Below are 24,835 nucleotides of genomic sequence, written 5' to 3'. Positions count from 1 at the left end.
TGTTTGCTTGTCAAATATATATTCTGAAGCTGTGGATAACATTTACCCTACATCAGTAAGATGAGGAGCACAGTGAGCAATGTTTGAATTCATTTGTTGGTTAGAAATAAAGAGTAGAATGAAGCTTGTCATAATTGTTTTAGTGCCAAAAGGGTGGCGTTGCTGTTTGATACATATGGTTCGCGGGCCGGATTGTGGCAACCTATTTGCGTGGCCAGTAAGAGGATTGGTATCCAATTATTTTAGAATGCTTTTTCTTATTTGTGACGGCTCCATCGACGTTGTGTTAAGTGGAAAATTCGTCTGACAAGGATTCAATAAGGACATAAAGGTGATATCTTTTTCTGGTGCTGTGCTGTGATTCAAAAAGTTAGAATGTCGGCAAGTAGAAAGGAATGTTGGTTTTTAACTGAAAGAGTTGTGCCTGGAATACCTCATTCTTCAATGCAATCAAGATGCGGTTAGTGTAATTTGCCAAAGCAAGCGACAGTATTGTATAAAACATTCCGTAGTCATCGAAAAGTGTCTCAGCAGTATTCTTATTTAACAGTGACCCGCCAAATGGACAATCTCTCGGTGAATATCAAAGTAGAACAAAATTATGGACAATTATTGATAACAAACGAGCCTATCATAGATTCGCATATTTGTACACAAGCTGATTGTATGTATGGACATCCCCGGAATCTGTAAAATGATAAATATAAAATGAAGTCTCTCTTTCGGCATCACAAATGCTACTGTGAGCAGTTCATATCAAAACAGACGCTGTGTAAGACAAAATTCAGGAATCAGCTTACAGTTGAACACCTGCTAGCTCGACTTTGAGTTGCTGAAAATTAATGGGTCGTTTGATGTTCTGGTCTCAGAGTCACCATAATATTTTGTTTTGGCCCATTGCGATAAATAGTTGCTTGGTCCTGCTGTCGAGAGTAAACGGACTTCTCGGACCATGGACATAATGTTGCATAAGACAGTTTGTGTAAAATTTGAGCCAGTTGTAAATACATGTAGATTTATACATTTAGGTATATTCAACACACAGGCAACATACACTCCTAACCTGCGGCACCGGTACATTGCGATTATTAGTCGAATATAGCCTTAACCTGAAACCACAAACCATCACCAGTCTGTGGTACGAGCGGTCTGTATACCTTTTAGAGAGCCTGATAAAATTGCTGGCTATGGCTTTTTCCGATTATTACCTTTATTCGTGTTCCTATTCTTCATGGTAAAATGATAAATAAAATCATATATGAAGCTATCACAGGCCAGAATCTTGATGAGCAAGTATAGTGAATGGGTGAGAGTAAACATAAATTATATCATTCTAATTAAAGATAATTTCTGTTCCCAGGATATTCACAAAGGACATCAACATTATCGAAGTGAGATTGTATTTACAACAGTGGATCATAAAATCAATGCGGCCACATTTTACGTTTGACTATAACATGAAATGGACAAAAACCTAACATATCAAATTGTAACACAAAAGCACAGTTGGATATAGTGAGCATGGGCCTTCAAGTCTCGGTCATTCCATGGCAGATACTTGAGTGACCAAAGTTAAATAATAAGGACAAAGTCATGTATAACAGACAATAAAAAACTAATAAATGTCTTTTCAACACAAAGTATTGGAATTTCATTCCCAGTTGTCATCAGAAAATGGATCAACTTGTCTCTTGGTATAAGCTTTCTTGAATGCATCATCAAACATGTCCAAATCTCCGCTGTTGACCAGTACACCCTGACAAACAAATTGGGAGTTAGAAGCATTATTTATAAAAAAAATGCTTCATTGTATACTTGAGGTAGAATGCCTCAAGCGAAAAACACTAAATTCAGAATGAACATATAATATCAATATTGTATCAATTAATCGGCCCAAATTGTCTTTGCAATTTTCACTACAAACAGAACCTGGAACCAGCAGCCATCGAAATGGAAGAAACAAAATTTTCAGATTGGCCTCGCCTACTCCAATAATGACTGTGCGAAATAGTGGGCATTATATTTGGACCATATATATCACCTAAAACCCTGACATGGTTAGGTCCAGTACACGAACGACTGGATGTTTAGGTGATTCCATCACAAATATGAGATGACATACCTTAGGTAGATATCCAAGTAACTTAGTAGCATGTTCTCTAAGTAATCTCTGTCTTTCTTCTTCAATAATCTGTCTTCTCATTGCTTCTAATCTTTCTTCTTCACGCCTTTCTGCCAACTCCCGTTCCTGTGAAATAAATTATGCATAATAAAATATGACCTAAAACTTGTCTTGAGTGTTTAAATCCAAAAACTCATTACGTAGTTTAGGTATTACATTGTTTCTTTTTTATGAGAAATAATTTAATTCCAGTAAATAATTGAGTTTTGATTCAATAATTTAATTAAAATATCCATATAGCTGTCACATGACAAGTGAATATTGGTAAATTTCTCTAAAGATAGAGAATTAAACTAAGGAACAAGCCAGAACGACACCTTGATGAAATTACAATAAAATATGCCTGATTTGGAAACTCCCAAAAAAATAAACTTTGTTAAATGGACAGATTTATAAAAAAAAGGGGCCAGACAGTCAAACAGCAGCAGTCAAACATACCGGTACCTCATTCAATATGTGTACTTTACCATAAATGATGAACCAAACATTTTTATTCAAAGGTAACAAGCACTGAAGAGTTAAAAAAAGTATTATAAGTCCAATAGCTCACCCTGTCAGCCTCAAATTGTTTCCTTCTGTCATCAATTAACTTCTCAACAGCCCTTTTGTGTTCAAGTTGTCTCATTCTACGTTTCTGAGCATTCATCTGCTCAATACGATCATCTTCAGCAAATTTAGCCAACATTTGTCTGAATACAAAAATAGTAAGAGTTCCCAGATGGATGTTAAAAAATTTGTATGTACTAATTTTCGGCAAAGTTTATTTGCTGCAAATATAGGTTTTAGCACATTGGTTTCACAACTTTTTATTTATGTCATAGCGTCACCCCCTTACGGCACTCTTTACATCATTATCGACTCCCTTCCCAACAATACAAAAAACTCAATGTTTACAAACTTAATTAAACAAGTAGACTAGGTATAGATTATGGTGTTATTTAATGAGATGGATGTACTATGCGATCTTTACAGAGTATTTAATATTTGGAGGCATTTTGGTCAGATACAATATTAAATCATCCCATTTGCTGCTTGAAAGACAATTTCTTCGATTTGATAGTGATAGCGTCACATCGAGAAAAATCTTTTAATCACTAAATACGATGTTGAAAATGAAATAATTCATGATTTGAATTCATTAAAAATTAGCGGGTATTTGCCAGATTGCCATATTTTGCAAAATTTTGGTTTTGCGATAACTCTGACTTTTTCGAGAATGCACCACCATCCACAGGACTACCCAACCCCTTTTGTATTTGTTCACCCTCTAAACCAGTGATTTCACCATTTTTTGAGTCGTGGAACACTTTCGATACAATGAGTGTTTGCGAACCACCAGACAAAAATTTCAGATTTTTCGGAAATAAACTATCCAATTAACTAATAAAAACTATGTAAATTCCTATTTCGGTCATTTTCTTCAGACAAAGGAAATACCAAAGAGACAAAGAGCTCATCGACTAAAGTTATAAAAAATCCAAACAAATTCAAATTAGGGTTGCAAAGAATTATCTTAAACAGGCTGCAAGTGACATAGATTGATGCAAAAGTTTTTTTTCAACAGTTTTTAGCTGTTAGTTTTTTTTTTTTTTTTTCAAATATAATATGCATCATGGCAAGAGTAATTGATTAACTCCGGATGCCGTATGAATAGTGTTGGCAAACTAACTACAACTGACAAATTAAAATGGCTGACTATATTTTTGCTATGATGTCATAAAACTTTTTGCGCGCTGTTGATTCTTATTGTCATACATACAGACAAAACATGTGATTTTCAGTTTTAGATTATTGCTTCGTTAAATTTGTTATTATTATGAAATTTTTAATCAGAAAAATATGAATGTGAAATTTGTTATTAAGAAATATAAGAAAAATGTGATTGTAAAACAGCAATTTGTGGTGAAACACCCGAAGGTCTTTAATAAAACACTAGTGCTCCACGGAACACTGGTAGAAAATCACTGTTCTAGGAGACATTGTTGTCCACTTTGAGAAGCACTGTTTCGGAATATATAACTACATAGGTATTTACCTTCTAAACTCTTCCTCTTCTTGTAATTCAGCTTGCATTCGCATTTGCTTGAATTGCATCTGCTCAGCGTGTGTTTGCTGAAGTTCAATCCTCTGGCGCAATTTACGTTCCAACTCAGCCTGTAAATAACAGTAGTGAAGTTATATTCTAGATAGAACATAACTTTCGCGTAAAGGATCCTAGATTACTAAAAGTTTTCAATACAATATTACACAAAAAAGTTCAAGTTTCTGAGTGAGGTCGTGTGCACAGGATTCGAATTCAAAATTTTAACTTATGGGCCAGCCTAGTTAAGTCTAGGGTCTTAACCACAGAGCTACATCACACAAGTTTTTAACAAATAAAATTATCAACCTTTTCTTTCTCTCTTTCAGCTTCTTCTTGTTCCTCCAAATAAAGTTCAAGCAGAATTCTCTCACGTTCTTCCTTTTCATCCTGTTCTCTAGCAATCTTTTGAGCAAGCTGACATAAAATATATAAATTGCATATATGTACGAGTACGAGATTATTAATGTAAAATACAAAGAGGTATATACCGGTACCTATATTTAGAGAAAATAAAAATCGAATTGGACATCACTTTTTTTACTTTTTAGTTATATATAAATTGAGCATAGTTAGTTGAAACTTTCACTAAAAATGCTTTTGTTTGTTTGTTCCAAAGTGCAAATTTGCGTTATGAAAAATATGTTTGAATATTCTATGCAGACAAATTGACACCTGAATTTAAATCTTACTGCTTAGTGCTGGAGAATGTAGTTGTTAGTAAACAAATCTATTTTGGGTAAAACACGTAAAATAGTATGATCCACAATTTCACTCAATCAAGTTTTATTCCTCCTAGTAGATTTTTACACAATCTCTTGAGGAAATTTTCATAAAAAGCATAGGAAAACGTGAAACAAATTTGTGATGCTAAATTTAGCAACTTTTTTTAAGTGATAATCACAAAATCTTACTCTCTGCTGAACTTCAGATTTGTTTTGTTCTCTCTCTTTTTGTTTGAGCATCCGATCTTGTTCTCGGACTTGTTGAACATTGGCAAACGCAAGTATCTTTCTGTTCTCTTCCTCCAATCTCTCTCTTTCCATTCTTCTCCACTCCTCTCTCTTTCTCTTAAACTCCTCAATATATCTTTGAGTTGCTCTTTGTTTCTCAAGGCGCATTTCTTGCTCTCTGTGAAATAAAAAAATTACTAGTAAGACGAAAAATTGCAAGTAATCAATATCTTATAAACTTGCTGAACGCAAGAAAGAATTGCATGTCATTTTTATTTAACATTGAGAGTGTTTTACAGTTCCACAGGGTGACGCAAATAGATCCCAACCGAGGTCATTTAGAACATATTCAAAAGAGAACATGACTTTTGTACAAAGCATCCTAGATTACTGAAACTTCTGGGTACAATCATATACAAATAGAAGTTCAGGTGTTAGGACAATTATCTTCATTTTCGTGAAAGTAATCAAAAAATTTATAGGTCTTGTTTTTCCTTTTTTTGGGTGTCACATTACACTGCATCTAAATATAAATATGAAATTATTTCCAGGGAATAAATAAATCCCTGTGTAAAGAGAAATTCCTTCACTACTGGAAAAATTTCACTAGACAAACATTGATTTGCTGATATATTATAAGGAATATCGCTGACCAGAAGAGGAATGTATATTCATACTAATATTAGGTTTGATACAGGCAATTTTTTATCCAGAAATTAATGGTTTTCTAGAATTTATAGTTGGAAATTTTTGGAAGCATGCTACAGGAATGTTTAGGTTGATGATATAGAGTAGATCAAGGCTATTCAACTATTTTTACCAAAGATCCGCATACACACCTCAAAAATATTTGGGTCTGGACTTTCCAGAAATTACATTTCGGCATCCTTAAACACAGACTTCTTCGACCGACTAATGAATATTAGCTAATTAAGTTTGTTTATTATGGCGTTATAGATCTTTTCATATATATTTAAATCTATAAAAGTGATTTTAGAAAAGGAAACTTCAAAAGTGGGGCGAATGATTCAAAATAAAGAATTAGGCGCCGTTCGAATCGAATACTCGAAAGGTCCGGATTCGGACCACGGTCCGGCAGTTGAGTAGCCATGGAGTGGATCATGAGCAAAACTATATTCTTCCATTTGTCTTCTTTTACATCAAAAATATTAGAAAAACAGAATGAAGAAGTGTCCTATGTGAACCCTAATCCATACTATAGTTGATACCTTTGATCTTCTTCATAAATCTTTCTAACAATTTCATCAATCATCAATTTTTCTTTCAGGAATTCTTCATAAGCTTCTTGCTTCTTTCTTTCTTTTTCTTCAAGTTGTCTTTCCAGTTCCTGACAAAATAATTTAAAGCAATTGATTTAAAACAAAAGTTTTGAAAAAAATTTAAAGCACAAACTAGACAAAAGTATCTAAAGAGTTGAAACTTAAAAATTGCACTCAAAGTAATATATCCAATATTCAGGGTGACTCAGACAACAGAACTCAGCTCATTGGAACATCTTCTGAAGAGAATATTAATATGAGCAAAGTGACCAAGATTATTGAAGTTTTCTTTAGTCAAACAGTCTATCATGATCACATTTATCATATCTGCTCAATTACCTTATTAATTTGTTATACCTCGTCGAAGACACAACAATCAGCTTCGCAATTTCATTGGGTAATTGCGCTCACCTGAGTATGACATTACGAGGGTAAACGAAGATATATTATCACCTTTTTCTCGATCTGACTATCTTGATCTATATTTTTCAAATTTATATACATTCAACATTGCATATTAAGGAACTAGTTTTGATTATTTTAGGTTTGTTTGATGTCATCCACTGCCAAACTCAGTAGGTAGTTATGATGTCACTGGCACAGTGACCGTCTGTGGCACCTCGTCAATTGTGTTCAAAATGTTGTAAACTTTTTTTTTTCTAATTTTTTCGTTTTGATTAATTGTACAATGTTTCATTTACCATGAAAATAAATATCTGAATCAGAAAATAATAAAACAATATTACTCACTTGTTGGTATCGAACACTTTCTTGCCACCTTTCCGTTTCTCTGGCTTGTTCGGCTTCACCAGCTCTCTCATGTTCTTTTTTCATAAGTTTAGCAATTTCAGCATCCCGTTTCATGCCTTCATATTTAATTGCTTCCTTCTCTGCAACTTGGGCAGCACGTTCACGATTCATGTATCCTGCCTTCAATTTTGCTTCCAATTCCCTTAACTCCAAGCTACAGACAAATAGATGTATTGTAAGAACTCAAAAGCACGGTAATATGCAGTGAATTAGAATGCGCATCCAAGTCATGCTAACACTGCCTTCTCATAGTCAAAGTTATCGCTTACGAGAATAGGAAAAAAATGTGAAACACACAGTCTTACTGGAAAAGGGGAGCAGCGAGGAACCAAAACAAGCAGCTGATTCAGTGTTATACCATCAAATTAAGATTTATAAATTTAGGAGGATTAACTTTCAGAGTAGCCTACTACTTTTATTGTTGAATATGGCTTTGTTTTGTTATTTGTGTTATATATGAACAAGATCCCAATGCAGCTACATCATATCATGTAAAGTGATAATAAGGATACCTGTTATCCCTAATCTGTTGTCTCATTTTTTCATCCCGTACTTTTTCTAATTTTAAAACTTCTAGTTCTCTAGCCATTCTTTCTTCTTGCATCATTTGTGCTTCACGTTGTCTACGATTTTGTTCTGCCTAAGAAGCATAAAAAAATTTAATATCTTAGTAAATATAAATGATTGAAACTCACATTAAAATATGAATTTACCAGGTAGTCTGACAATGTATGAAATTTTTCAAAAATTTATGTACTGCAACCATGAATGTCTTTCAGCTGCTGTACTACATTATTGATTAGATTCTTTCATAAATTATAAGAAAATAAATATAAAATTATAAATTTCAATAGAATTGAAAACTAAAAAACCAGAAGGAATTATGTTGCTGACATACCTTTAATATGCCTTCTTCCATTCTTCTTTCTTCTTCTTCTTTTTGAATTCTACGAATAAAACGTTTATCAGCGACCCTCTCCTCACTTCCCATATTTGCCTGAAGAAAATAAAACTAAAGTTTATATCAGCGATCAACTGTAAACACAGATTATTTTGTCTATTTCGATGAAAAAACATTTCGCTTCTATTCCGGTAAATATTGAAAACAATTTAGATAATAAGGATATTCATTTCTTATTATGATGCTTGACATCATAACATTGCTCACCTTTATTAATGCATCATCTCTTAAATTTTTCAAATGATCTTCTCGGAGATTTTCTTTTCTTCTGTTTTCTACTCTCATTTTTTCTTGCTGCGCATGAGTGAGCGCTGTCCTTCTGGTTGACGCCAACTGTTACAAAAATGATTGGATAAAAAACATCATTGCTGTGGTAGTAGCAATAATAGATTATTACAGGTGTAATAAATATATCAAGGTGTATGAATAAAAACGTGTTTATTTTTTTTTAAATTGCTGATGATTGCTATGCTTTAGTTTGCATTATATTTTACATTTCGTGATTGTGATGAATAAGGTATTAATATTTGTACCTGTATTAAGAAAACATCAGATAATTTAATCAATCAATCAATCAAATCGTTTTTTATAATTTATATACATAATATACAAAATATAAGATTTAATTCAGTCACAATCAACTATAACTAGGTTATAAACAGAATTTCAATTCGAATCTTACCATTGCTAGATTCTAGTCTAATGTGATGGCTCAATAATGAATTCTGTAAAGGCTTCAAGGCCACTACTTCCACAGTTAAACCCGTATTATAGTAGATAGAGCCACCAAGTGAGATTGACAAATCACTTAACAAATTTTAAAATAAACAAGTTAACTGGAAATATCATATCACAATTATTCGATGTATCTCCGGATGTCATCAATGTATGTCCGGATTTTGTTAGGTTTCTGTGTTTGACTTTTTTCCTTAGTATGATTTAATGTTAGACTCACGCCCTGTCGTACAGTCATAGGTGACGCCGCTCGATAATCATCACTGGAGTACCGGTATCGCGTCTACCTTTAATCAATCAATCATCTGGAATGTATTTTTTATATCTCTCCTAATTATGTTTGTACAATGTGTAGTTACTTTCGGCATGTGAAAAAATAAACTAATGACTACTGACTGACTGACTAGAAATCGGAAAATTGCAGTATATTGGTAAGTGGTATTGGTTCTAATGGTATACAAAACTCGCCATAGCAACCGTTAATTTGCGAAGGAAATTTCTTTTTCTCCGATAGAGGGGGCTGCACGCCATCAAGGCTCGATTAAAACGAATTTTACAGAAAGTATTCTGTCATGCCTATTATTTAATAATTTAATTTCATTTGCATTGAAATAAGCTTACTCAGCAATTGCGTTGCATATTTGTTAAAACAAAAAATTAATCGCATAAAACAATAATACTGAACTGGAAATATATCGACTCCAGATAATGCTTATTCATGATTTAATGAATCAGTTATACCGATCAGACGGGATTTATTTGGACAGTGAATTATATTTAACGATAGTTGCTTATCCACAAAGAGATACCGTACATACGCATACCAATACGGTCGGTACCGTCTTTCAAATAGGCATTTATTGTATATAATTTTGACATTTATACGCCTGACTTTGACTATTAATATAGAAGGAGCAGATCAAATATTTAACGCCAACGCTCAAAGTTTTGTGATGGATAATCTTATGGGACCATTTTGGAGAGGTGGACCATCACCAGGATCATTCTATAACTTTCCTGGAGGACAAGTTTCAAGCACAAGTAATAATGAAGCCACCAAACGAACAATGTGAGCTAAACAATATTTCTTACCTGTATACCATAAAACTCTTAGATAATGCTATAATATTATTTCAGTACTTTCAATGCAATTTTAAGCTTCAATTTTCATATCAACCGGTACCGTACCCGTACTGCTGCACTTCGGTAACTACAGAACTATGGTCTCTGACACATTTATGCCTTCGTATACATATACCTTCAGAAATTAACATTCCAGCATTCATTAGTCAAACATTTAATGCCTCAACCTTCTGACCATCAGACCTCTGCCGATATGCAGATATGACTGGTTATTTGCAATTTTTCAGGCTTTCTTCTTCACATAATATTTTTCAACCCATAAGTGTTTATTTGTGACCATGCTTAGTTAGATAAAATTCCTCTTTTTTACATGAATGTTTATTTTTACAGTATTAGCAATTGAGTGGCCAATATAAATTGTGTAAATTTTAGTATGAATAAAACCGATTACTAAATTTTTATTTGACCCCAAAACTAAATTGAAGTGCATTTACATTGCTTTTGTAGTTGCAATTCCAATTCCCTGTTAGTAACTATCCAAACCAGTTTAATTTTAACATAAAAAAAATTTTCAGGCAACCAATAGTGACTGGAACGTCTGTTCTTGGAATGAAATTTGAGGGTGGAGTAATGATTGCCGCTGATACTCTTGGGTCATACGGATCTCTCGCACGATTCCGTAATTTATCCAGAATCATGAAAGTCAATGACACCACTGTGCTTGCAGCATCAGGAGATTATGCTGATTACCAATATGTTAAATCTGTCCTTGATCAGATGGTGTAAGTTTTCCTTCCACATATTTATGAGATTTTTTAGTTAAAAATTATTTGTTTTTTTTTCGCAAGATCAGAGCAACTTTTCATTTCAGCGATTTTGTTGTCTGAACTTTGGTCCTTTTGTAGGCTATTGATGACGAGCAATTACAACCAAGGCACTAGCTACACAAGCTATTAGTGTTAGTTTTGTGTTATTCTGTCAATTCTGCCAGTATTACTGCAATAGAATTTTTATTACTTGACTTGTTTTTGATATATGTCTTTATGTACCGTAATGTAAATTTCCTTTTTTTGATTTGATGAATGGTGAAATGTTGCAAACACCCTTGGTTTACAAAGCTGTGATTTAATAATCAGTTTATGCGAAAATCATTTAAATAGTTGGTCTATATGCAATGTGAAACATTTGACATTGCAAAGGATAATTCTTCTGATATCATAATTCATAGTAAATAAAGTATGAAAACAGCAGTCTAAAATTTCACCAAATTTGTCTAATCACAATTTGAATAAATCTGCTATTTTGTATTGTTTTTTTTTTACTGAACACGACTGTAAACAAGCAAACATTGTATGAATGCTGAAGTATGATGCTACTATATTTTTAGAACAACTAGAATATTTCTATTACTGCATTGTAGAGGTAGTAGGCAAGTTTTAAACAGATCTTCAATCTGCAGTTCTTACATTTAAACAATTGAATTGTGGCACTGAATATATATGTAGTTTTATTAAAACCTTCAAATCTAGAGCCTCAACATTCCTTTGTTTACTGAAATAATTCTATCCAGGGTATTTGTTTTTAGGATTGATGAAGAGTCATTAGATGATGGGTTCTGCATGACAGCACCATGTGTTTTTTCCTGGATGACAAGAGTCTTATATAACAGAAGGAGTAAATTTAATCCATTATGGAACACAATGGTAGTTGCAGGATATCATGACACACAGAGGTTAGTTTGGAATGGTGGGAAAGTCTAAAATATTATTGTGTTTTGATTCTTGCTTTTTTTATTCATAAATTGAGTTTTATTAGTTTTTATGTGAATGAATTTTTTTTATAGAAAGTTTGCTCAAAGCAAGGTCACACAAACCGAGCTCAGAAATTAGAGATTGTTTCCTCAGCAAAGTTAGAGCGTATGGGATCACTAAAGGCCAAGAGCTACTGACACTATAAGGAGTATAGGTGTACAATTGCGCTTTAGTAAAACAAGATACAGCTCATGTCAATATGATCAGGAAAACTGCTATGAAATAGTTAATTCCACACAACTGAAGTTCTTTGAAAAAACTTCGGTTATAAACAAAGCTATTTCTACATTACTTACAACTGCAGTTTGCTGGGTCTTACTGTATTTGACAATCAAAATACAATGTTGATATGGTTTGCACTGTGTAGTGTGTACTATATATGATTGATAGCATTGGAATCTATTTATGAGTGGTGTAAGTGTAACAATGTAGAAGTTTCTACATTCAAGTAGTTGAATATTGTACAATCACACTTTTTTCATGATTCATGAAATTTTTAATTTTCAGCGACGAAATAGTTTATCAATTTTATGAAAAAAGGCAATTTTGTTACTTAAATGCATGTAGTAGGACCATTGTAGTCAAGTTATCAAGTTGGTACCGATTTATTAGGCGTTTCCATGAAATGTATCTCTATTCAAAATATTACTATGGTATTATTTGGTATTAATAACTGTATTTTTAGTTTCTTGGGATGTGTTGATAAAATAGGAACAGCATTTGAATCAGAATCAATTGCTACTGGGTTCGGATCATATCTTGCACAGGTAAATATTGAGTAAGTTCCTGATCTAATAATTATAAACGAGGAATTCTTTAGGAAATTGAATTCATGAAGCGACAAATTTATGTCTATTATTGAATTAGGTACTTGATGCTTTGTAATGGTACTATAATCCATCTCTGTTGTTTATAATTGTGTGATGGTTAATTGATATTCTTAGCCTCTCATGAGGAAAGCTCTCGAGGAAAATCGTGGACCTTTTACTGAAGAAAAAGCCAGAAAAGTTATTGAAGATTGTTTGAAAGTTCTTTATTACAGAGATGCCAGATCTTATAATCGGGTATGAAAATTTTGTATGAATACTTTGATTAAATTTGGGTGGATGTGTCTGTGTGGCAGGTTTTTTTAAATTATAAACGACTTTGATGCTCCTGATTAAATGTGATTTTGTATAAGATCTCCAATGAGATGGTGAATGTAATGACTCAATTTACAGTTTTTATTTACCCTGTAATGTTTTCCTATGCATATATATGTTTAAGAGATTTATGGCATTTAAACATCACCGAAGTCATGTTATGTATTTATGCTTTGTAAGGTATCATATTTTTCTGTTTGAATTACAGTATGAAATCTCTACTGTCAGAGCACAAGGAGTTACAATAGAAAATCCAAAAGCTGCTGACACTAATTGGGATGTTGCTCATTATGTCAGGTGAGTAATGTAAATTTGATGTCGAAACCTCGATATGGAATTATTCAGAAGTATCTGCCAACATATTTTGTCCATTTCGTCCCGGTTATGGTGTGTTATTATTGAGGATTGTCCAGTATGCAATTGTATCGCAGCAGTTTGTTGCTGTCATATTCTAACTACCGGTAACTATTTTTTTATGAAGCACTTTCCTGTTTAGTTGAAGCTTTGATATAAAATAAAGTAACTCATGCGGTACAAATCAGTAAACAAATAGATTGTTGCATTTTTGTTCCCTAATTTTAATCAGAAATTATAATTTTGCAGGGGATTCGAATGAATATGCATCGTCTTAATTGGGAAATATGTTTTCATCAAATCTAACACCGCTTGAACCATTTTTGAAACATTTTGTGGTTGTTGTTGCTGCCATGTGTATGCATGCTTTCAGATTTCAGTGAATTAAATTTTCGTATCATCTGTGAATAAATACAGTTCCTGAAGTTTTGAAATAAGATTTATTCCATGTATTATTTAAGGTTGATATGTACATTGACTTTAGTTTGCCACCAAATGACTCTTTCATTATTGGAAAATTTTGGTTAACTTTAATGGCAATAAATTTCCAAGGTTGTTATAAAGTAGACGCAGTTTCTTTTACTTGTCTATATTAAACATAGTACAGAGCAAAACGACTTTATCTTGATGAATTATTAACTGATTACGCTCTGCTGTTGTCCAATATGTACAAATTTTGAATCTTATCATTCTCACCCATAATATGTAACTTGAAAGCAAACAAACAGCGGGAAATATCTTTATTACATTAGTAAGTAAGAAATGGATAAATCAATGATTTGAAAATACTGCTATAAATAAAGTTTTATTAACATAAAAGTTTAAAAGAAATATTTAAAATGGCTGAAGAAATCACCAGGTAACATTTTCCATACTAGAAATAGAAGAAAAAAAAATTCACATCAAGGTTTTGATTTAGAGCAGGTATACGGACGACTCCAGTAATTAGGTCTACCATGAGTGTGCGGCATAATGATACAGATCCAAAGAATAAACACCAAAATTACAGGTCCGAGGATTTTGTAAATGTCCAATTGCTTTTTATATTACTCTTTTAGCAGTAACGGCACACAGTTATGGACGCATATTAGATCTACAGTGGAATAATGAAATAATCCTTGCCAGAATCTTGAAACAGTTTTGCGTTTTAAAATTAATATCTCTCAACAAAAATATTTTTATTTAGTAATAGTGCTTCATATAAATTTAACATTAAAGTGGCCCAACTTCCACTCTATGACCCAATTCGTAACATTTTCAAGCTGCAGGCAGCGTTGTTACGAAAGATTACTCATTTGGCGCAAAGGGTTCACGTCTGTTGTACTGAACAAAGTAAGAAAAAGAAGTTTACGCAACTTCGCGCATCCCCTCAGTGCTAAACCATCATGTTGTAATTACGGTAAATCGATAGTTTTGTCCCAGAATAATTAATAAATAATGACTCAGATACCAGAAAACTCGCATAAGTGTTCTTGTATATGACACATGTCGTTTTAGCAATGGCCTGTCTGGTTGGTGTGGTTTAGTGGATGCTAAATGAATAATCAACATCTGGCGCTAAATAGTGAGTCCACATGGCGGTTTCTTTGCTACGACGAAGTTTTTGGTGTCGATACTACAACCTCCTTTTTCGCCATTTCTATTAATTTATCAGCAGCTTCATTAGCGAAAGTCAGAATCGTTGGCTTCGCATACAAATCCGTTTTATTATTAGTTTTAATCTGTTCAGTTGCATCTGCATTTGTCATCTGAAAATTGGCGTAACCAGTGCGCCTCGTTGCTCGAGGTGAATCGGTGCTGTTTGTGGAAGAATTCCGACTAATATTCGGAGTTGGTTTAGGCGTCTCTGCTATCTTCCGCCTCAAAGATGATCGAGTCCGATCTTCCTGTTTATGTGAAGGCGTATTTTGAAGAAATAGATCCGCTGCCCCGTCTTCTTCGCTAAATATATGTTGAAATCTTACACCATTTCTAGAAGATTCTTTCTTTGGTCGAACAGTATTTTCGATGTTCATTGCCTAAAAATACATGTTTTGTTCATAACAGAATATATATATATATAACCTTGATTTAATTTAGTATATATATATTTAGTATCCGGTATTGTATCAATCAATCAACATCATAAATTGAACACAGGGCCCCAATATATATAGCATGCACACTCGACTTTAGCTCAAACTGAAAATTGGGACCTCTAGAAGTATGTGCACGAAGATGAGCACAACCTGAAGACAGTATGTGTACCAGGTTAGGGTTCAGGTTGTGCGCCATCTTAGTGCACATACTTCGGGAGCGCCCAATATTGCCATCAAAGCGTCAAGTTTTGGAATCAAGTCGATCCACCCTCCAATTTATTCACCGGGAGGTTTCAACATTGAGTGAAAATCATTTTAAAATCGACGTTATTTGATGAATGACTTCATATATATATATATGTAACACTTATAAATTAGTTAGCCTCATTTCTGATAATATTCTTCAATATGTATAGATTAGGGTTGCCATACCGTCAGGACATGTCCGGTATTTAGGGTAAATTTTGCGTCCGGGAAGAATTTAAAAAATGCTTAAATGTCCGGAATCCGGAATTTTACTGCATCTGCAATCGCATTGTGCACACTGCATTGTTATTTCGCACCGTGCGCATATTTTGTTACTACGAGGTCATGAAAATAGACAATTATGTCCGGAATTTTGCTTTTTCAAATATGGTGACCCTACACCCTAATATAGATATATGCTAATTTCAAAAATGGAATAATGAATTGGCGAAATCTGACAATAAAGCATAATCGTTATATGACAAACTTCGGCGTCATTTAGTAATTATTAACTTGATTAGTTTTAATGAACCTACTTCATTTATTTCCTGCGCTGCATGTAGTGTTCTTGTAAAACTCGCTGGTTCTTCGGCGATGACGTCATCAAATACGTCATAACTTTCTGATGACGATGAAGAATCATCGATCCTGCTTCTACGCCAGAACAAATCATCACTGCTGTGCCTGCTCCGTAATTTTGGTTTTTGATAAACATTTTCTGAACGTCGCAATCTTGCTCTACGTTTTCGTGCATCAGGAGACACTTCCCACTCTTTGGTCTTGTCGCTAAGATGTTTCGTTTCTTCTTTCACGTACCGACTACTACTGGTGGTCATGCGCATCTTGGCGCGTAGTAGTGACGATATATTACCCCATCGCTTTCCCGCATCTCGGGGACCGCTACTCTCATCATTGTCAAAAATGATTCCTGTACTTCCAAAAAAGTACTCTTCTAAACTCGGCATTGGTTTATTTAGGTACCTATGTATAGTGACCCTCCGTATTTTAAAATTACGAGACGAAGGGACACTGAGTTCGTTTGATGCGCCACCTACGCCGTTCATATTCGTACCAACGTAGACGCTTGCGTGAGTACGACGTTTTGCAGTTGGTACTCGTGATTCGCTGGACCCATGACCACGCCTACTCATAGTAGAAAATACTCGACTCGAGACGATGCTTAATCCAGAGCCAATATTGCGTATAATCTGAGCAGTCATTTTACGAATTCCAATGCGTGGTTCCGGAACGGTATTTATAGTTTGATTTTCCATTGGTGTAACTACGTCGTTTTTCTCTTCTAAATCTAGCAGTTCATCATCTTCGTGTATTACGTTTCCATTCGAGTTGGGCATGGTAAACGTCTTGCCGTTTTCTTGTGGTTGATCAGGCATACTCTCTCGCCTGCTTCGACCTTTTTTTTCTACAATTGAATGCTTCTTAATGCGCGGAGTCAATACAAAAGGTCTCGGTTCAGAGTGACTTTTTTCGAGTTTATGCTGTTTTCTATATGTACCAGAAGCCACATTCACTATAAACGGACTGCCGTATATCTGACCGCCTCTGTTGATGCCTGCAAAATTTCACATATGGAAAATTGAATTTTGTAAATATTAAATATTATGATAAATAAATATATATATACATATATATTAAATAGTGCTTAAAAATTGAATTGTGTTTTTATTAATATAAGATATTCAACAAATAGGCTCAATTGACAATGATCCAGATTCTCGCGCAAATATTGGAAATGTGCGTGAATGAAAACTATCCGAATGCTACGCTCTGGTGAACATGCCCATGTACGTGACTTCTTGGCATCGGTAATGGTCCTAATCAATTTTTCATTGATATACGCTTTCAACTACTCAAGCGACTTACAAAGGTTTGAATGGTAAGATGAAAATTGAAGTAAAAAGTGAGAACTCGTTTGGTCAAATACGCTTTGGTGGAGCATTGGCGGGTAAAGTTGAGTAAAATATTTCGGGACGTTAGAATCATGTATTCCGGCTATCCAACGAAAATAAAATTACATAAAAGCAACTTAGTCGATGATTTATTTAATTCTAGAAAGTTGATACAATTGTTTAATGACATCTACACTTTTGTCACTGCGAATAAACGATTCACTACTGGTATATATACAAACTTTCCATATTACTTCATGACGTCTACTAGATTGTTTTCATTTACTTTTGAAACACAAAAAAACTGTAAGAAGATTCATGGTAGTAATTTACCACTTGTTAAAATCACCCTAAATATTCGTGAAAAAAGATCTCTTCAATCCTAATCCGAAAATCTCCTCTGAGATAAATATGTAAAACGCACAACTCACCGGGTCTAATCGACACTTTGCATATTCCTTTTGTGTGGACGATATAAAACACTCTATACAGAAATCTAGATACTTTGATTATTTCAACAGGGGTTTGGTTGTCTAGCAAACCAGGATATACAGCCGTTTGGTATTCATCATCCTACAATTTAAAAATTTAAGGAGGTCATTAAAATATTTTAGTGTAGTTTCTAGAAACTGATCTAAAGCAGTTGGAAAGAGAATTTTAATTATCTGAATAAAGACATCTAAAATCTAACCACGGATATTAGTTCATTAAACAAATATGTAAACGAAATTATTCGTAAAAAGTAATGCCGACAAAGGACATATACTTCAGAATCGTTATATGTGTTATCTAACTGAACGTGACCTACTAGCTGATATCGTAGAGTGCAACGACTTCAATCAGGTTTATATAGATCGTTTGGACTGAAGAATATTCCAATTCAAGTATAATTGTAATTCTTGGATTGTCACATCATAATCTCTCGAAAAAATTCTAAGAGATAAATTCATTGTTCTTCAGCTAAAAATTGGTAATCTTGAACTTTTGGGTACAATCATGCACAAACAGAAATTCAAGTGTCGAAAAGTTCGGTCATTCTTGCAGAATTAAATAAGAAATTTATGGGTTCTGTTTTTAAAGGGACAAACTGTACCTACCTATACATCGTGAAGGCTCAGGAAACTGCATTTATACAAAACTGAAACGCTTTAATAAATATTAATCTAAATAGCATTCAAACAATCCATTTGCATTCCGCACTACATTTAAGCCTTCAAACTCGAAGATTTCGGTATAGAAAGTATGCCGTCTGATAACGATATCATTTTACTGTATTGCTAACTGTATGCGCAGACGACTCTAATGGCACTATCCAATAAATTGAATAATGGTAATGCGGTACGACCAAAATGTTCAATTTTATTATACAGTGTCATGCCAAGCATAAGAATCACGCGAGAAAAAGTGTACTTCTTAAAACGTAATTTATGAACCAAAACTTGAAAACTGATTTCCTTAAAAACCAGCAATAGGTAGGATGACCGTTATTTCCAAGATCGCCAACTCAGTGTGTATTGTATAAAGGGAGTCTAACGCGAAGTATATTGCATAACCACGGAATATGTTTACATGTACATATCAAAACATTGTACCTCCCAGTGTGAAAAACCGTGGCTAGTTTTGGAATCGCAAGCATGTCAAAAAGCTTGATAAGAATTTCTATATTTGAATGAGTTTTCATTTCAACATATGTATATATATATATCTACATCATACACATTTTATGAAATAAAACGAACTTTTCAACTCAGGGCATGTCTAACACTAACAACAATTCATCATGAATAACTGAAATATTCTAACTGGATATTAATGTAAATTGACTTGCCACTTATTATCAAAGTTACAAAATTCATACAGATAATACCAAAATAGTACCGAATTCTACTTCTAAACTTACTAAGTAAATATCTTTTACTCCCAATGTTTCCAATTAAACGCTTACAATTACATGGTCTAGTCTTAATTTCATCTAAATAAAAACAAACTAAAACAGTGCGCAGTAGGTGTCGATGAAAAATTCATGCGTTCCGCTTGATATATATCTTCGGGTCTCGCTATTATATCGCAATGAAACATTTATTTTAAGTCTAATAGAGGTGATATCCGACAGATATCTGATGACGAAAATGTTGGCTATGTTAGGTTATTGTAACCAGTAGTGTATAACAATTATAACCTATTTTGCAGAGATTTACAAACGATATGGCCAAATGTTGCGGTTAACCACTTGGCACATTGCAACATTTTGGGTTCGCTACTTTCTCTGTTCTGCAATAAATGTTATACGCTTGAAATGTGGCAAAGTGTCATAGAATAGCATTAAAAACGCCTGCACTGGGGGCTTGACTCTGTTCCCACTGACATTAACTACGTCTGAGGATATATCTGTGATGACACGTAGAATTTTCTTGCGATACGCGCTGCTGTAAGAATTAACTTAATCCCATTATTTTTTTATAGTTTTGACAGAATGTCCTCATACATTTATTCTGTTTAGTGTTTTTTGGATGCTTTCACCTGCTCGTCGTTATACTAACTTAATCAATATATCACTGAGTTGGAAGTTGTTAAACTCAAATTTGCAGTGTAAATCGACAACTAAATGGGAGACCAGATGTTCATGTCATATTGCAGTAATTGAATTATCAACTGAATTCAATTATCAAACAAAAACTGTTACGTGACAAGATCGTGGTAAAATCTAATCGATTTTGGAATCGAATGAAAGCAAGGGCAGCAGCACACTTTTAGCAAATGAAAAAAATAATAACAACTCTCAATTCGCTTAGTTCCATAGTTAAGAAAGTATCAAGCTTAGAATATACGGGAAGCGTGCCTCCACGCCAAATAATCCCGCAAAATAGATATATTTTGAAAACCCTGTATTTTTATTAATTTATATTTACAATTTTCCCAGATGCCAGATAATCCAAAGACATAAGTGGCATATGTCCACTGTTTATTCGACCATTGTAATTACCGCCTCGATGGTCGCGGTGTTGCCAGATCACCCTAAAATACATAATTCCATTAGAGCCTTTCCTTTCGTGTGTAAACAAGAAACCCGATGCGAGAGGGCCAACGCTTCTCCCACTGCAGTACACGCTATCCAAATACACTCAATGCTGGATATCGACAAAAACTCTTTACTCATCGGCTATATCTGCTTTACGCAAAATTATGAACTTCATAAATTCGATACAAACGTGTTAGGAAATGAAGATCATTGTTTTTAACAAGACTCGTCATTTTAAAATATACTTTCTAGTCAGCACGCCAACAACCAGGTTTCCTCGCCCATTATATCGCGTTGAAATCAAATACACTTTTATGATGAAATTTTCCTGATTGTGATCTCACTTTTTGCCAGAAATTTCATAGGAATATTTATTCCAGCTTCTGTTTGTCTTATAACTTAATAGTTGGTTATTGCCCAAGGCAACGCGCATATGCTTCAATGTTTTGAAGCACGAAAATAAGAAGTAAAATATATATATAATTAGGCACTCAATCACAATATTTGATACAGACGACTCGATTACAAAATTAGATTTACTTCAGCAAATTATGGTCGCTTTAAAAACTTGAAAGTCATACCAAAAAACACAAATAATATCCTTCTATTTTCTGGTCTAAATGTATGATCGATATTGTTAAACGCGATTTGAAAGCACTGCATTCAAATTTGTGTATTCCAAAATCTACTTCCATCTAGATATATTTAAAAATAGCCATCGAGTTGGTCGCGTATAACACATTACACAGAGAATTCTAGTTAAGCCTAAGTATTGATTACTTGATTGATTGGTAATTGTCAAATCTTTCCGTAATTTGCATTGTTTTATTTTAATTGGGAAAGGTTTCTAATAAGAGTATGACAGTATATGAACTACTAATTACCATGGAGTTTGGGTCATATATCAATCAACACATCAATGTCCTATACTTGGCGGTGAATAACAGAAATTGAACATGACTGATAAGATTTGTTACAGAATTTGCTTTATTCATCCAACGCACATGCATTCAACGTTAAAAAAACACTTGGACTATTAACAAATTTTCAGTTCATCAGTTTTGTAGGCGTATTGCAAAAGACTACTTTTCGTATTATATTAATAATGCAGGATAGACGAGGCGTGTACCTGAGAAGTTTGGACTAGGAACAAACATGTTACCTTTTTTTTGTATTTTGTTTTATTAATTGTATGAGTTTTATTATTGACGTATTTATTTAATATCATATCCATACCTACAATTGGTACTTGTAACTGTAAAAGCTACAATATTTTATGCTCCATTGAATTAAACAAATTAGACTGCTTAGATTTGCTCCTCGTACATTTAAACCCACGTACATTTGAACCCACGACAATTGCACCTGCGTACTATTGCACCTATGGAATTTTTTTTGTTTTGCGGATATTTGAACCCATACTAATCCTAACCCATGGGTTTTAGCAGCCGCATATAGATTGAACCCGCGGATATGCACATGGGTTCAAATGTACGTGAGTTCAAATGTACAGTGACCCTTCGATTTACCACTTGAGCTACACTTTCCGGCCTATGGACCTCCTTTTCACGCCAATCGAGGGCCCAGATTGAGAAACTTCGACCAAGGAAAATATTGCTTATTAAAATCAGGATTAAACATGGATAAATGGTAAAATTTACAATTTTAATGTCCTTCTCCGTATATGGCTACTGACACTCTGAATACCTACTACCTATTCTGCAAATTCGAAAAATGAGATCCATCGCCGTAAAAAGACTAGGTTGGAATTATCTACTGCGTACGAAATAAACATTTGTTTTGTCCTTCACTTCTATTAATCTAACTTTTCAGAATTTGTTTTTATAATCAAAATATTCGCTAATACAATTAGGAATCATGTATCAGTAACTAACTATTCAATCGTGACGCTTCCTCATGTATAAAATAACATAAATACCGGTAATTCATTACTAACGCTATGCAATTGTTCATCATCTGACTTTTCCTGTTTAATATATATATGTAGTAAATAGCGTTACGTTGCAAGCTTTAAATACTGACGCTACTTGTAAACTACAATAGTTCGAGCTGCTATCACGCTTTGCATTCTTAGCAAAAAAATGAAAATGAACCCATAACTTCGATGAATATGCCACCATCGACAACATCAACAGTTCGGCGCAAATTATTGCATATCATACGTCATATTCGCTTCCGACTGATTTCCAAATTGTCGCGTTATCATGCCGTCTAGACGCGGCGAGTAAAAACGTCTGGTGCACGCTACAGCTATTTACATTGCACTTTAATAAATATGATATAAAATTGAACTTTACAGTATGTTGAAACGTATGCGGCAAACGAAGGCTGTCTATGTTAGCCAAGTGACCCCTGCCTATAGGCTTCAGTCCCTTTACACAACTTCATGTAAAGTAGGCCAACAAAATTAGTTACCTCCATATTGGTACACATAATTCGCCGAAAATTGTCCCTATACTTCACTATTGAAAATAATTTTATGCTCATTTTGGAGTGTTCGCGATTATAAACCTGTTTACATGTTTGAAACCATCATTTTCACCAAAATTATCCAACCACGTGCATGCCGCTTACAGTCTACTGATAGCTAATTTTAGCCTATAGTTAATCCCATCGTTCGCGAGACTCAATTTTGATTACTGCAACCAAACTAAAGCTTCTCGGCGGGCATAACGACAATTAAGTCATACAACTATTTTTTGGAAACAGAACTAAAAACTGACAAATGACACGCAAAACTATGAAAACGAGGCCTGATTGAACATCTGTCTGGGCGACTTCAATTGTTACGTCATTGTTTATTTATCTTTTATTTCTGATTATGCTTAAGGTAATAAACAAGGAAATATATGCTCGGGAAAATCAAAATGTTGGGTAGCTGAGCAATATGCCATTGATACACACTAAGTATTGTATTTTTATGATTTTAATAATAGACACTAGAATGGACATCAAAAGGCCTTGAAAAAGTTCAAAAGTCAAACGAAAATTCTGACGCCAAACGTGTTTCAAAAAAGCCAAAATTGGGAAAATTGGCGTTAAAAAAGCCAATATGGCATTTCTGGTACCGGTATGTATAACTAAGATACCGGTATAATCGAAATAGTACTAATATACGCGTGCTTAAACAATGATAATGACGAGACAATTTGTGGTATCTAGAACGCAAAAGGGTAAAAACATAAAGTGGTAAACTATTTCGCTTTAATTCGGCGGGCCATATTAAATCGGGCCGCGGTTTGGGAACCACTGAAATAGATTAAGCATGAGGAATTACTAGGACAGCACCACAGACGGGTCTCACACGAGGAAATATAATGTAAGAGTAATATATAGAAACGAAATATAGCAAAAAAAACTCGCCCGAATGGCAATTTGGGCTCCCTTCCTTAATTAGCCTTCAGCGCATAAATCCATTAATCAATTTAGCTCATTAATGTAAGTCGTTTGGGATTTCTTCAAACTATTACAACGTACATATGCCAATCGAATACTTTATATTGGAGAAGATTCCAAAAAAATGAAAACATGTTAACGTTCACATATGCCGCTGATGTCTACAAAATAAAATTTAATGGTAAGTCTGTGAAGTCATCCAAAAATTCGTTCTACTAGTAAATTAGTTTATTCATTCCATTCCATTCATACACCATTCAAAAGAAAGAAAATCAACCTACGTGACTTGAACTCAGTTTAGCATTGTTGCTCGTCTCTCGCCATATTTCACCATTATCATCTTCGACATCGACGGTGAATGGCGGGCAATCATATAGTGTTCTGATTGAAAACTCATTTTTTACGTTGATTTTTGTGTGTGATATGCCCGGGCCACTCACGATGAATCGTGGTTGTAGAATTCTGAATTATAATAATGGATTGGGTGAACAAAACTTTGATAGGTTCACAGCAACTCGGTGTGAAAGATTATGCTCTATATGAGAACGAACAAGGTATTACATTCTTTCTTATTATTCCTCTATTAAATTACCTTATTCGGAGTAAGTTGGATAATTCCTGAGTAAGAAAGATTCTACTGTGAATGTGATGAATGTAAGAAATGGAATATGAATTGATACTTCTGAAGTATTAAAAAAGGTGTTGGACGGATATCCTGAAAGGAAAAATTGAATCTTCCAAACGATATATATATATATATATATATATATATTT

General features: G+C 33.9%; 3 protein-coding genes across 4 annotated transcripts in view; 1 reads left to right on the top strand and 2 right to left on the bottom strand.

Annotated features, from left to right (window-relative positions):
* Nucleotides 1–1,383: 1,383 nt before the first annotated feature.
* On the bottom strand, nt 1,384–9,104 carry LOC120346890 (meiosis-specific nuclear structural protein 1-like). Its single transcript, XM_039416675.2, has 12 exons — nt 8,949–9,104; nt 8,474–8,599; nt 8,204–8,302; nt 7,818–7,945; nt 7,246–7,459; nt 6,445–6,563; nt 5,177–5,393; nt 4,572–4,679; nt 4,218–4,336; nt 2,733–2,871; nt 2,123–2,248; nt 1,384–1,756 (listed from the first exon to the last, which is right to left on the bottom strand). The coding sequence occupies exons 1-12, from the start codon at nt 8,949–8,951 to the stop codon at nt 1,652–1,654; spliced, it is 1,503 nt and encodes a 500-aa protein (XP_039272609.1). The 5' UTR covers nt 8,952–9,104; the 3' UTR covers nt 1,384–1,651.
* Nucleotides 9,105–9,746: 642 nt separating this feature from the next.
* LOC120347051 (proteasome subunit beta type-4-like) lies at nt 9,747–13,954 on the top strand. The gene is made up of 7 exons (XM_039416865.2): nt 9,747–10,070; nt 10,660–10,866; nt 11,670–11,816; nt 12,581–12,662; nt 12,840–12,959; nt 13,246–13,334; nt 13,641–13,954. The coding sequence occupies exons 1-7, from the start codon at nt 9,955–9,957 to the stop codon at nt 13,651–13,653; spliced, it is 774 nt and encodes a 257-aa protein (XP_039272799.2). The 5' UTR covers nt 9,747–9,954; the 3' UTR covers nt 13,654–13,954.
* A 162-nt stretch (nt 13,955–14,116) lies between these two features.
* Nucleotides 14,117–24,835, bottom strand: part of LOC120347050 (uncharacterized) — a 31,253-nt gene continuing 20,534 nt past the window's right edge. For both annotated transcript variants that reach the window (XM_039416864.2, XM_039416863.2), the window contains 4 exons: nt 24,343–24,523; nt 18,057–18,198; nt 16,252–17,288; nt 14,117–15,409 (listed from right to left, as the gene is read on the bottom strand). In XM_039416864.2, coding sequence (XP_039272798.2) covers nt 14,981–15,409; nt 16,252–17,288; nt 18,057–18,198; nt 24,343–24,523 — 1,789 coding nt within the window. In that variant the 3' untranslated portion in view covers nt 14,117–14,980. The remainder of the gene's footprint in view (nt 15,410–16,251; nt 17,289–18,056; nt 18,199–24,342; nt 24,524–24,835) is intronic.

Source organism: Styela clava, chromosome 11 (genome assembly GCF_964204865.1).
Source record: "Styela clava chromosome 11, kaStyClav1.hap1.2, whole genome shotgun sequence".
Taxonomy (NCBI): Eukaryota; Metazoa; Chordata; class Ascidiacea; order Stolidobranchia; family Styelidae; genus Styela; species Styela clava.
The sequence above is the reverse complement of the archived record's forward strand: the minus strand, read 5'-3'. Positions and strand labels throughout refer to the sequence as shown.